Raw genomic sequence first — 12378 nt, 5'->3', positions numbered from 1 at the left:
CTCACTGTTCCAGAGCTGCAATAAACAGCAGGAAGATATGCATGCATGGTGGGTTAGGATTGCTGAGCACCGTGCCCACAGTTGATTGGGCCTCGCTTGGATTCGGCGAGTCCATCAAGGATCAGGAGATGTTGCGGCCTTCACCTGCGGCTTGTCTGCAGACGCGCCTTGCCTCTCGTCAGGGACGTTCAGTAGTACTGAGAATAAGAATGAAGGAGTCACGGTATTCTGTGCGTTTGTTTGATATGTTGTGCCTTCGAGTCCCATTGATGCAAATGGTATTTTGCAAGAGCACCCATGTAGATGTCAGATGATGGGCTTACAGTGTTCAGATTCGAATTGTTTATTAGTGAACATGAACTTCACTTTCTTTGTAGAGGGTGATTTTGACGCGACGCGTCTGCATGTAACAATTTATGGCAGCTCAATGTACCTTGGTAGTAGCAAGTCTGTCTCGCAAACTCAAGGGTGGGCTTATATGGTAACATCGGCAGAGACACCCAACAGCGGTTCGTTTGCTGTGATCACATGAAGCATGCGCGTGTTTGCTGTCATCTTCAGTACATGCATGACCCAATCTTAAATACCTATGTTGTCCGTTGCAGTAGTGTAACACGAAGCTGCATGTGAGCGGCCAATCTCAAGCCAGGGACAAATTACATGCATGACATCTGTCAACAGCAAAATGGTCCCCTTTGCTTTGTGCAGCAGGTTACATGTACATGCATGTCTATAACCCAATAATACTCCCAGTAGTGAACGTCCCTCATCAAATTCCCCAAAGAAGCGTCTGGCCTAACAAGCACTTCTGCAAACAATTTCAACATTGGGATTGGCGTTGAGATCTCTGCACCGTCTGGCCCCATCAACAATAAACATCTGTAATGGTTGTTTCCTTGTCCCTTGTGAGGCATTCCCATGAAGTGCAGAAGGTGATATATTTTGCAACAGCAAAGGTGAAAGTGTCTGCGCAGCACTAACACCCTGTATACACCATGAATACAAGGGGCATTTCCCGCTTGTTTGATCACAATTCTGGCTGTGAATATGAATTTTCCGGCTTGAATTAGCCCCATCTGTCTCCCATTTGGACACCCAAACAAGCCCCTACTATTCTTGGTGCTAGCTGTACAACCACAGATGTCTTTTCCAAGCCCATTCAAGTTAAAGCTCTTGGAAATGCCAGCAGCGGTGTGCGCACAGGGCAATGCAGCAAAACATGTAAAGAGAGGCACCGGCCTTTCCCCTGCATCTTATTGGTCTCACCTGACCACAGGTGAGTAATCCCCTTAATAAATTTCCTACTCACCTTGAAAGGCACATAATTATTTAAATGCCACTTATTGTGGCCCCACTTATCGTCCCGGCAGCTCAGGAAATATTTCCCAGCATAGTGTTGTCTCTCCTCAACGCCGCCCTCTGTGCCTCAAGCCTTCTTACTTCTTTAATTGCACCAGCTTGACACAAGAACAGCAGCCTCCATGTCAGGCTGTGCTTCATTGCTGCCATGTCCAGTACGGCGCAGTGATTATTAGTCATGCCGATTGAGACCAGCAGCATATCGGCATTGTGGAACTGCCGATATGGGATCGCACAGCCGATTGATTGTTGATTACCAGCCGAAAGAACCCCCTTTATTGATAGTGTGATGAAATGCATCACATCGCGCCACTTCTGCATCAGGCCTCAAAGAGCATGTTGTCCATTGTCAACATGACATTGTCCGGGAAATGCATCGCGTCTGTGGCGGTGGTCCTTGTGTCCATTGCATTGGAGTCTGCGCAGAAAGCGATAACCTTGTCTGATACCATTTAAGTACGATGAGCACTACATGCACAGCATGCTTTGATCCATTTGATAGTGTCTTTGTAATCAACAGTACCTCCGTGTAATCTTCAAGTATCATGTCAATCACCTGATACATGGCGTCAAGAGCCTTCTCCTTATCTCTCCTTAGCTAGATGAAATCAATGTGCTCTCAGTATTCCATCCTCTCTCGACCATTACGCTTGGCTCAAACACTGCATGGAGAGCCCTCAACGGGAGGATTCTGGGTCGGTCCCACCTTCGTTTGACCATTAGCACGGAAAGCACCACTGGGGCCTTACATGCATTGGACAGCACAAGACAGGGGGAAGAAGGACTCACAGAGAGGCCCGTGGCCGGCATGGCTACGCCGCCGGCTGCCGTCGGCTGATGCGCGCATGCGCAGACCGGCAAACTTGGCCGCCGCATTGGCGTGCCGGGCCGCGGCCGCCGCATGCCGCGCGGCTGCTGCCGCATGCCGGCACGCCAGCTCCGGGCTGCGCCGGTGCCGGCCAGCCGCAGCTGCACCTGCGGAGACATCAATGCAAGACTTTTATTATATACAAAACCCTATATAAAGCCCTATAGCTAAAGCCCTATATTAACACTTAACCATAAACCCTAGAAATAGTGACCTTTGATTAGCGCCTGCTTCTTCTTTATGGGTGCACTTTCTCCAAAAGTGAGGTCAAGATACTGTACTTCTGTATTAGGGCAGTGTGCTGCTTGCATTTAACTTTTCCAGCAACGATCAAACGCCGGAGAGTGTTACTGCCATGGTGACACCAGAGCATCTGCCTCTTCTGTCACTAACATCACCACCCAAGTCCCAGAACAGCACATCCATCCCCTTATGTGCAACCCGCCGGCTCAACAAAGCAACCGGAAGGTTTTGATCCAGAACACTGTGCGACGCACCGGCGCCGCCGGCGAACGCGCAGTAGTCAGAGGAGAAGGATGTGTTGACGGGGGACCACAACGCACGCTCTTGCATCTCCTCGTAGACCGGGTTTGTGTCGAAGAGCTCTGCTGACGGCGTGCTGAAAGTGGCCATCTCCGCCGCGCCGCACTTTGGCGGCGTTGCCGGGGGCATTGCCTGTCATCAACACATCCAAAAATTCTCAGGTCTGCATATTCATGCTCCATGAAAATTGTGCCTGAGCTGGAGTGTGGGCAGGTTTCTTTGAAAGTACTCTGATCCAATCACAGTGATCAGATCCTGCCCAAGCGGACAGAAGAGGCTGTGACCGGTGCAGTCAGTCAGCACTCCTGAGCAATGCAAAGGCCTGTGCGCGGCGCAGAAGGCGCTGAAGAGCTGCGCGCGGCTGTGATTGGACAGACCTCGCTGTGGGTGCGCAGCTGCTCGGCAGCTGCCGCGACCGGCGAGGGAACTTCCCCGCTGCCGCCGCGCTGCAGCCAGGTGGACACTGTGTTGGTGGCCGCGTGCACCGCCGACAGGTACCGCGAAGTGTATCCGCGCGGCGTCGCCGCCTGCACAATTTATAATGCCACGTCAGCGATGACTCATTGTGACCATGCCCAGCCAAGTAGTCCGCATCAGTAACAACTCACTTTGCTCATGTGCGCGCATTCACTGCATATTCCTCCCCAATACAGCTGCTTCTTTGACAAGTTCCAGTGAGAAAAGTCATTACCAGGCTCCTTAGCAATGTCTCTAATGGCCTTGCAAGAAAAGTGGCTCTGAACAATTCAATACTCGTCCCTCAGCAGCATGCACTTGTAATGCCGGGAGGGGGATGCAGCTCAAGACATTCAAGAACTCTATAGACTTAAGAACTCTGTAGCAACACACACATTACCCCCCTTGCTGAGGCAATCTTGGTCACAGGCACAATCTCTTAACAGCCAATCAGTGATTTTCACAGCATGCATGCCATTGAATAATCAAGCTGCGCACGCTGGCATTAGACTTCATCCACTTTGTTGTTTATAGTTCATTCGACCCTTCATCGACCCTAAACCCTAAATCCACCATTGCATTCCCCGTCAAAAATTGTTACTATAAGGCCCCTTCCATAAACCCTAAATCCATATTCTTTAAACCCTAAGCTAAAGTGGATGAAGGATAAGGTCGGGGAATAAGGTCTGCGCACCTTGCGGGAGGGTGAGTCAGGGGTCGCGATTGGGTGCTTGGGGATGAGCGGCTCTAGAAACTTCTCAGAAGGCAGCGGCGATTTGCGCGCGCCGATCCGCGGCGATGTGTGGCGCGAGTGAGCCTCCTCCATGCCTGCCAGAACAGTAATCTGATCAGTAACTTTGAAACATAGGTGTACGTCAGTTGAGACAATTCTGCTGAAACAGCAGCGTGTGCCAGGATGGCAGAGATTCCACAACGGCTGGCATGCTTCATCCTGGCTTTCAGCACAGCTCTGCGGGAACTGATGTTCCCCTGCCATACTGGTGTCGACCAATAATGGGCCATTGACCTGTGGCATGCTTAACTCTGGCCTGCCATGTTTGATGGAGGCAAGCATGCACGGTGCAGGAAGGGCCCGAGGCTGGCAGAGAGCTGCATGCCCAGATGCTGATCTTCTGCAGTGCAGCCAACGACGTCAACAGCAATGTGATGCATGGCCTGTAGAGATATCTTAGACAGGCGCACCCTGGTACATCTTGACCATGTTGGCGACTTTGCTGCGCTTGAGATTTGCCACCTCAGATTCTGTGTCCTCCACCATTGTCTCCAGCGCTTTCACATCAGCACTCGGCTCCGCCTGTTCAAACAAAGGAGTCTCACTGTGATTATAATACAGTCCAATCCACTGGCCCCGGCTGGCGGGGGGCAGTTTAAGTACTGAGCACAATGTTGATTGGGTCTTGCTTGGATCTGGCGAGTCCAACAAGGGGTAGTATTCTGGCAGTCTATGACTGCAGCTTGTCTGCAGGACGCACCTTGCCTCTTGGCAGGAAAGGCGTGTAATATTGATATCAATCACCCCTGTCAGTGTTACATCAGGTTACAGGCTTTCCCCTCAAGCAAGGGGCACAGAATTTCAACCCTGCTCTGCCTGTTTAAGACAGGCTCGCTTGATCATGTCATTCTCTTCCGCATGCTTCACCAGTGTGCAAATGGCAGCAGTGCTGCATAATAAGCTTATCGTCTGAGGTGATCAGGCAAGGTGAAGGATGCTGTTTCAGGGAGGATTGCCGCAATGCATGCTAATGCACCCGCAGTATTTCAGGACCGTGTTACTGTGCAAGAGGGGAATAGATCAGGGAGGATGTGGTGTGTTGAGGGGCACCTGTGCAGAGGCGTTGACATTCCTCTCTCCAGTCTCAGTCGACATCGTCTCCAGCAGAGCCCCCAACTGCACACATTCGAAGTCTTTCATGCATCATTATGCATTCCATGCTGCGGGCGTTTGCCTTCCATATATGCTCTATCTATCCAAGCTTTTTTTGTGCAGGTGTCTGCTCATCTTTTGCAAGTGCAGGCATCTTCAGACGTCCGGTCTTCTGGACTACGCATGGGGCTTGCTCTGAAGATGTCATCTTTGGCGCAAATGAGGCCAACAAGGCAGACAAAAGACTACAAGACACTCTTCTCACAGAAACCTGTGCACGCTGCAATTTTGGAACTGTATGACCGACTTATTGCCATGGATGTGGAAAGTAAGGCAGCTGAGCTCCCTACCTCCAGACGTGCAGGGGCGTTCCTGTCTGCCTTGTCAGCGGCAGCCGCCGCATGCGCGGCCGAGACCCGGGCAGCGGCCGATGTGCGGTCGGCCGCCTCGGCCGCGGCTTTTTTGTCGGAGCCCATCATCGGCGTGCCTCCCTTGTTGCGCTGCGCAATTCCCCTGAGACGCGCGCGCGCCTCGTCTGCAATGACAGGCACAGAATGCATTTCAAACTTTTTCCTTTTTTGCCTCCATGGCTTCTTCCTGCCGTGGCTATACCTGGAGACATGCATCCTTCAACCGTCCTACCCAGACACTTTCAAGATAGCAAAGAGAAAGCCGTGCCGCTCATGCTTACTGCTGCGTCAAGAGAACTGCTGCATGCTGACACAAACTGTACTCAGATCTCACAGACAGGGTCAGGCTTACGCCCTTCTGGTACGGATGAAATTCCTTTAAAGTCATTGGAGCATCAGGATTACTCACCCCGGGTCTCTGTAACTGAGTACAAGGCAGCGGTAGGGCCGTTGAGCGAAGAGACGGTGGAGGACGTGGCAGTGATCTTGATGACCGGCTGGCTCATGCCATGGCGCTTGGGAGAGGCACTCCGCTTCATGTCTGCGCGCAGCATCAACGGGATATCATACTCATGCACAAAAATCAAGATCCAGTTATGCTCGTTAAGAATTGTCGAGTGAGGCCCAGATTTGACGCATGCGTGAAACGGAAGCAGATTAAATTCAAACGTCTTGGACCGCGCAAAAGGGTGACCCCGAGCAGCTGGATCTGCCACGTTGACAAGATGGGGCATGGGTCGAATGTGATGCATGCTTGCAATAATAGGTCTGAAGAATGCTGCAGTACGGACCGTCTTGGACCGCTCAACTTGGCAATCCCAAGCAGTTCAGCCTGGTATATATAACCCAAAATATATATGAGCAGGACGGCGCATGAGAAAATAAGGATGCATGCATGCGATGAAGGAGCCAAAGAAAATTACCATCTTGGACCGCGCGAATGGGTGATCCCAGCAGAGCGCGGTAGTCGCTCTCGCTGCACGAGCTGGCGTCATCGCGCGTGGTCTCACGCGGCGATACATACTCCTCCTCCATCTCTGCATCTACTTCCTCCGGCAGCTGTGCCTCCACTTCTTCATCCATCTCTGCAGAGACATGCATTTAGATCTGTCAGTGACTTTCAGGCTGCAAATCCTGACACAGGGCTCTGAGCATTGACTTTAAGCTTCTTCGACCCTTCATTGACCCTAAATCATAAATGCACCATTGCAACCCCCGTAAATATACTTACTATAAAGGCCCCCTTCCCTACATGCATTCCCTCTAAGCTTGAGTAGGTGATGAATAATGTCAGGGGCCTGCGGTATGTTCTGCGCTAGGGAGAATGTCCATCCCAGCTTGTTCACTTTGCAGCCACAGTTCTGATAGTACCACTGCAGTAGATGCTGCTTCTTCGTCCCCAACATGCTTGCACCAGTACGCCCCAGTACGCAGAGCACTTAAGAACTGAAAAGCCCTCAGTACCCGAATTTGCTAGCGCCAGTGTGTCAGTACGTCCTCCCTGTACGAGTACTGAAGAACTAACTTCCTGGAAAACGAGTACTGGTGCAATTATTGGTCCCCACAAAGGGGCTGCCTTGCATCGGCTCAGCATGCACGGGCGGAGCCTGATTCAGGTTCTGTAGACCCGGATCAATTCTACGGCCTGAAATGAGGACCCAGCAAGTGATGCAAGCTTCGGACCCTCTACTGTCTGCTGCTGTGCAGTAAAGGAGCCCATTCTCACCAAGGTGAAGCCCGTCCCGCCAGTGTTGCGGCTCAGACTTTTGCTCCATGGCAGCGGCCAGTGCCTCTCCGCCGAAAGCCTCCTCCAGTCGGCAGGCGGCAGTGCCCACGCTGGACAGGCGAGTCAGCGGCTGAATCACCTCCGATGACTCACCGCTCACCTCATCACCCGCCTCCCCAGACGCGTACGACTCCCCCACAACTTCCTCGGCCTCCTGCGCATGCGGCAGGCAACAAATTTATATTTCTCTTACCTCTTCAGAGCCACCCGCCTTAAAGATAAGGGTGAGCCGGGTACTCTCTGCTATGGTTTGTGCTGTACTGCTGCGTTGCTTTGCGTGTGATGCTCTTGGGCACATATTTTGAGCTGCCCACACCCAGCTTCCCCAGATTCAGATGCACAGCATTTGCCATCCCATTAATTCTCACATGACACGCTGCCATAGGCCCTATCACTCCACTCATGCCTCCCTCTCTGAGTCCCCAAGAAACCAGGGGGGGTCTGATCTGGGCATGATGTGTATCCAAGCCCTGTCCTGGGTCTTTTCCTCATCCCTTTTCCCTTTATAACCCTGTTGTCCCTGTCCTGATTTCCTTGGATCAAGCATAGCAGCGCGCACCTGCTGCTCTGCATTGTCATAGAAGAACTCTTCCTCGTCGTCATAGAAGATGAGGGTCCGGTGGTATTCCAGCAGATCCAGCAGCCGCGGGGGGATCCGGGGGGCTATGAAAGGGTCCCCCACAAGACTGTCATACAGCACCTGCAACCACACAGGCCACTCAAACAACTGATTTATTTTATTGCTTCTTCAGTCTGCCCAGAGGAGCACCTGAGAACGGTGGGACAGTCGTGTTATGGCCTGCCCAAACGCATACCGAGCTGCAAACGACAGGGGCCGGGGAGCTCGAAACAAGAGCAAACTCACAGATAGATGAAAATTAGAGACCAGCAATTGGCCTAGCAAGTGCCCACGTGCGGACCACTCTAGTTGGATCAAGTGTCTCAGCCAGATGCCAAGTGTTCACTTCCATGCAGACATGCAGGCATCAGTATTCGGGACTGCGCTGCTATAATGAATCCAGAAGTTTCTCATGCAGACTTTGCTACTTAGATTAGTCAGCTCAGCAGCAGGCTTTGAAAGCCCCACAGGAGATCAAACGCGCGAGTGTGCTGCTGTGTAGAAAAAATCGGCCTGTGGGTTTCTCTGGCAAGGTCAATCACAGATGTGGCTGGGGCACAGCATTCCAGCAAAGGCTTTCTTTGGGGCTCACCTGCAGCATGACTGCGCGAGGATGTAACCAGTGAACCGGGTGCACAACTTGGATCTGCGCCAGCACAAGCACCATATCTATCAGCCAGAGACATGCAAACAAACTTCCTGATTCGTTTGGCCAGGGTTTACGTATACAATATTAAAGCTAAGAAGGGCAAAAAAAGGGGACCCAGTTCTGTATGTAAGGTGTGGCAGTTTCTAACAAGTGTGCCTTGTGATGTGTGCTGGCTGCAACTTTTGAACAGGGACCCCGGAGAGCGGCCTCACCTGATTCATTTTTCTCGTTCGAGGAGTTGTTAAGAAGGTATGCTCCAAGGTGTTGACAGGTTCGTCGTCCAGTACAGCAGGAGGACCAAAGCACCATGTCACCCCGTTTCTCTGCTGCTGCTTCACTTTCTGCCTTTTCCGACTGTTTCGAGATTTCCTTTGTCCGGCTCCTGGCATATTGCCTGTGCCTTCCTCACTCCGCGTTTATCCACTTGACTTGTTTATTTACTTGACTTTGCTGTGCCTAGGATCTTCTCTCCAAGAGCTTGTTGCTAATTTTCACCAATAGACCCAACCCTGTGCAACTCACAGACTATTTGACACTTGTTTGGAGGTCAAAGCTGCGTATTGAAGGGTGCAGTGGACCTGCTCGCAAGCAGGAAACAACGCTAGCTTGCTAGTATATAGTACCATGCTTGCTGGGGGCACTTGCAGGTTTTTTGGGAGGAAGCCCTTTCAAAACATTTAAAATGTGTGATAGGGACGTATTTGACCTGAAAGAAGTATCTTTAGTCAACAAGCTGTTCTCCTTCGTGAGGGACAGGCCTTGTCACTCTGCATGCCGGAAGAAATTCCGGAACACCACCCTTTTCTAATCTGTCTCTACTGCCCCCGGACACAGCTTTAGAACTCGCAAGGACTAATTTAATAATGCAGCAGGACACACTGTTGCAGTGTGCCTCCTGGGATTTCGGGCTGCCGGAAGGGGGGAATAGGGTTGTATCAGTCACACCTGACTAATGACACCCAACCACATCTCTCAAGCCTCGCGTAAAAGTAAAGAAGTGGGCCTCACTGTACGATACTATTCACTTCCACTGCCATAATTATCCAATCATCGGGATCAGGCTAAAGGCACGCGCTGCTTACAAAGCTGCACGGCCGCGGCTTGCCAAGCTTGTGATCCTCACAGAAACAACACAGCTGCTCTTTGAACATGCATTGCAACTCATTACAACGTGTGAGAGGCATCGCCAGTGCCCACTTATTGATTCAAAACTCTGCAGATGTATCCTACCGGCAGCTATTCGACCCTGCAGGTGGACGAGTCACAAGAAGACCTACGGTACCGAGGTGCCCAAAACATGAATTTCAATGCCACAACGATCTATATCAAATAATCGAAGACATCTCTTGCAATAATCGGATCCTGTGCAGGTAAGTGTAAAAGTTTTCGATCCTACCACACTTATCATCTTGATCTATACAATTGTGGCACATTGCAATATGCCATACAATACATTAATGCACATATGCTACGTACTTCAGGAAGAAGAATATCAGTGTCATGCATCACAGCTGGCTGATAACCCTAATCATGGTCCTTAGGGGAGCACCAGGTATATCCTTTTGAGCCTGCCCGATGTGGGCCACTAGACGCAATATCTTATGAAGTCGTCTAAGTAATTCATCAGGGAAGTGGTTCCACATGTGAGGCAACAGTCATCATAGGTGTAATTCCATACGTCTATAGAGACAGCACCTCAGGGAGTAGACAACTCTGGTAACACAATTCAAGCCACTGCTCACCACACAACCCATTTGACATCGAGCCCAGGATCAAGACCGTGTGCCTCAGATACGTGCCTCAGGCCAACGGATGTTGCTTCACGGAGGCAGCAGCGCAAACGAACCCCTATTGCTCCCCCCAATTGGACACTTTTTCAACGTTCCGCCAAACCTTCTGGCGGACGTGAAGTTGGAACGCTTGGCAGCCAGCCCATGACCGAGACCGGCAATACCCTTGCACATGACTCATCGGATCACATCGTATATGATGTAGCGCCAAGCATCCAGCAGCTCCCAGCTGGGTGCAGCCATGCCTCAGAGGTAGGTGACAAAATACTGTATGACAAAGTCAACCTGCGGTTGCGCAACCGCATGCCACGTCGTCGAAGTGAATTCGGTTGTGGTATTCCCGTCAAGGCGCCGACCCACCCTGTCCCAGGGGTGTTGACGGAGATGCCGGCGGCCTACAATTGCAAGTTGAGAGGAGCAGGCCAGAGGCCGCCAGAGCACAGGAATATGATGTACTGAGATATGGCCAGCAGGTTGACGCAGGCGGTCATTTTGAAAGGCAGGGAGCGATCTGTTGCGCTGGAACTTGGCTCACTGACAAACAGGGGCGCTCCCGTGGGCTTGGACGTTGTCGTGTTCCACGCGTACAGATGCGCGGCGAAAGGAACCTGGTCCCATACCAGCAAGTAGAACCCAAAGGTGTCCACCGTCGCATCAACTGCCTGCGTGAAAACCTGCCCGCTTCCGTTTGCTCTGCCTGGTAGGTGTTTACAGGAATGTAAGCAAAGATGGGCGTCCCGATGCCCGCGCTGATGTCACTGCCGCTCTGGCCTTGAATCCGGCATGGGACTGGCGCTGTGGGTCCGGCCGGGCCGGTGACGCCTTGTGCGCCGGTGTCGCTGCGCTCGCCGTCCTTTGCCCGTGAAGTTGATTGCGTCCGTGCCGCCCACGCATGCACACGAGCGCCCTTTAGTCAGCTGGTGTCCTGCAAGCTTGGAAAGATCTCCCCTCAGGGCTAATGCACCTGGCAGGCAGGATACTTTGCAGCTTGTACCCAAGGCTGTGCAAAGGCTGCTGGCCCATGGGTTTAGCAAACGTCGACATTGGGACGTCCCCTGGGTCGTGCAATAACCAGCATGTGCTGCTTCTTTTCCCCTACACTGTCCCAGGTCGCTAGGTACCAGCCCAGCCTCCCTATTCTGACTCACATTTACCATTTCTGTGACATTTCATTTTGAAATCGGGGATAAATCCTGTATGAGGCGTTCCTACACAGACATCACTAATGAATTACTCAGCATGACGCCAGCTTCCGTTCCGCTGCCATCGCTGAGAGTTGCAGGCATCTTCCTTCAGTAAGCGAAGTCTCTGTGTTTCTTGTATGCAAAGATGCTTGATTTGACCCACCGTCAGCACTGACCGTACGTGCTGAGTCAGCAAGGTCGTGAAGAACAAGGTGAGCGAACGCAAGGAGTACACATCGATCCCGTACACAGATCGCAGCGAGTTGGTCTACTCATGGAACATGAAGTCAAGAAATACAACACCCTGTATCAGGATCCGAAATTTGATTGACGCATAGAAGCCTCCAGCCAATAATATGGACATCGAAACAAGCGCGTCAGAAGCATGCGCTCGAAGCTGCGGCGGGCTGTGGATGGGGATTGGCCTTACAATGCTGTGCACTTATACGCATCGTGCCAAAGTAACGATCTTTTCCCCTTCTGTGCGCAGATCTGTGGGCATCGCGAGGGCTTGCTGGCGAATTCGTGCAGATCCCGCATCCCCAATAAATTTACCGTCAAGCAAAAAGGGCCGGCTAAGGAGAACGGGAGGTTTGTTTCACCAAATACTATGCTTTGTCACTGAAATCTGCCGCCGATGATCGCGATTGTGTACTTGTCTTGTAAAGAACGTCACTGTCATCACAAAGTTGGAGGCGCGGTCCACTTTTTTAATACTTAGTAAGGCTGGGACTGGGACGAACACATTCAATATGTATCACAAGATTCCTTTGTAGCTCATCCTAGAGCCTCATGTTCGGTATTGTCCAACGCTGTGTGTCCACAACAC

The 12378-nt window shown here is 51.6% G+C and overlaps 2 protein-coding genes across 2 annotated transcripts; both read right to left on the bottom strand.

The window, feature by feature from the left end:
* Window positions 1-594: 594 nt before the first annotated feature.
* COCSUDRAFT_47030 (hypothetical protein) lies at window positions 595-10608 on the bottom strand (the record flags this gene model as incomplete). Its single annotated transcript, XM_005648332.1, has 14 exons — window positions 595-1777; window positions 2149-2334; window positions 2725-2902; window positions 3148-3297; window positions 3921-4054; window positions 4430-4541; window positions 5070-5135; window positions 5462-5646; window positions 5931-6062; window positions 6445-6606; window positions 7248-7461; window positions 7867-8007; window positions 8519-8572; window positions 10555-10608. The coding sequence occupies 14 exons, from the start codon at window positions 10606-10608 to the stop codon at window positions 1680-1682; spliced, it is 1866 nt and encodes a 621-aa protein (XP_005648389.1). The 3' UTR covers window positions 595-1679.
* Window positions 10609-10760: 152 nt separating this feature from the next.
* Window positions 10761-11522, bottom strand: COCSUDRAFT_62374 (hypothetical protein; the record flags this gene model as incomplete). The annotated part of the gene is made up of 3 exons (XM_005648331.1): window positions 10761-10973; window positions 11078-11218; window positions 11487-11522. The coding sequence occupies 3 exons, from the start codon at window positions 11520-11522 to the stop codon at window positions 10761-10763; spliced, it is 390 nt and encodes a 129-aa protein (XP_005648388.1).
* Between the last annotated feature and the right edge of the window lie 856 nt (window positions 11523-12378).

The sequence above is a fragment of the Coccomyxa subellipsoidea genome (assembly GCF_000258705.1).
Source record: "Coccomyxa subellipsoidea C-169, whole genome shotgun sequence".
NCBI lineage: Eukaryota > Viridiplantae > Chlorophyta > Trebouxiophyceae > Coccomyxaceae > Coccomyxa > Coccomyxa subellipsoidea.
The sequence above is the reverse complement of the archived record's forward strand: the minus strand, read 5'-3'. Positions and strand labels throughout refer to the sequence as shown.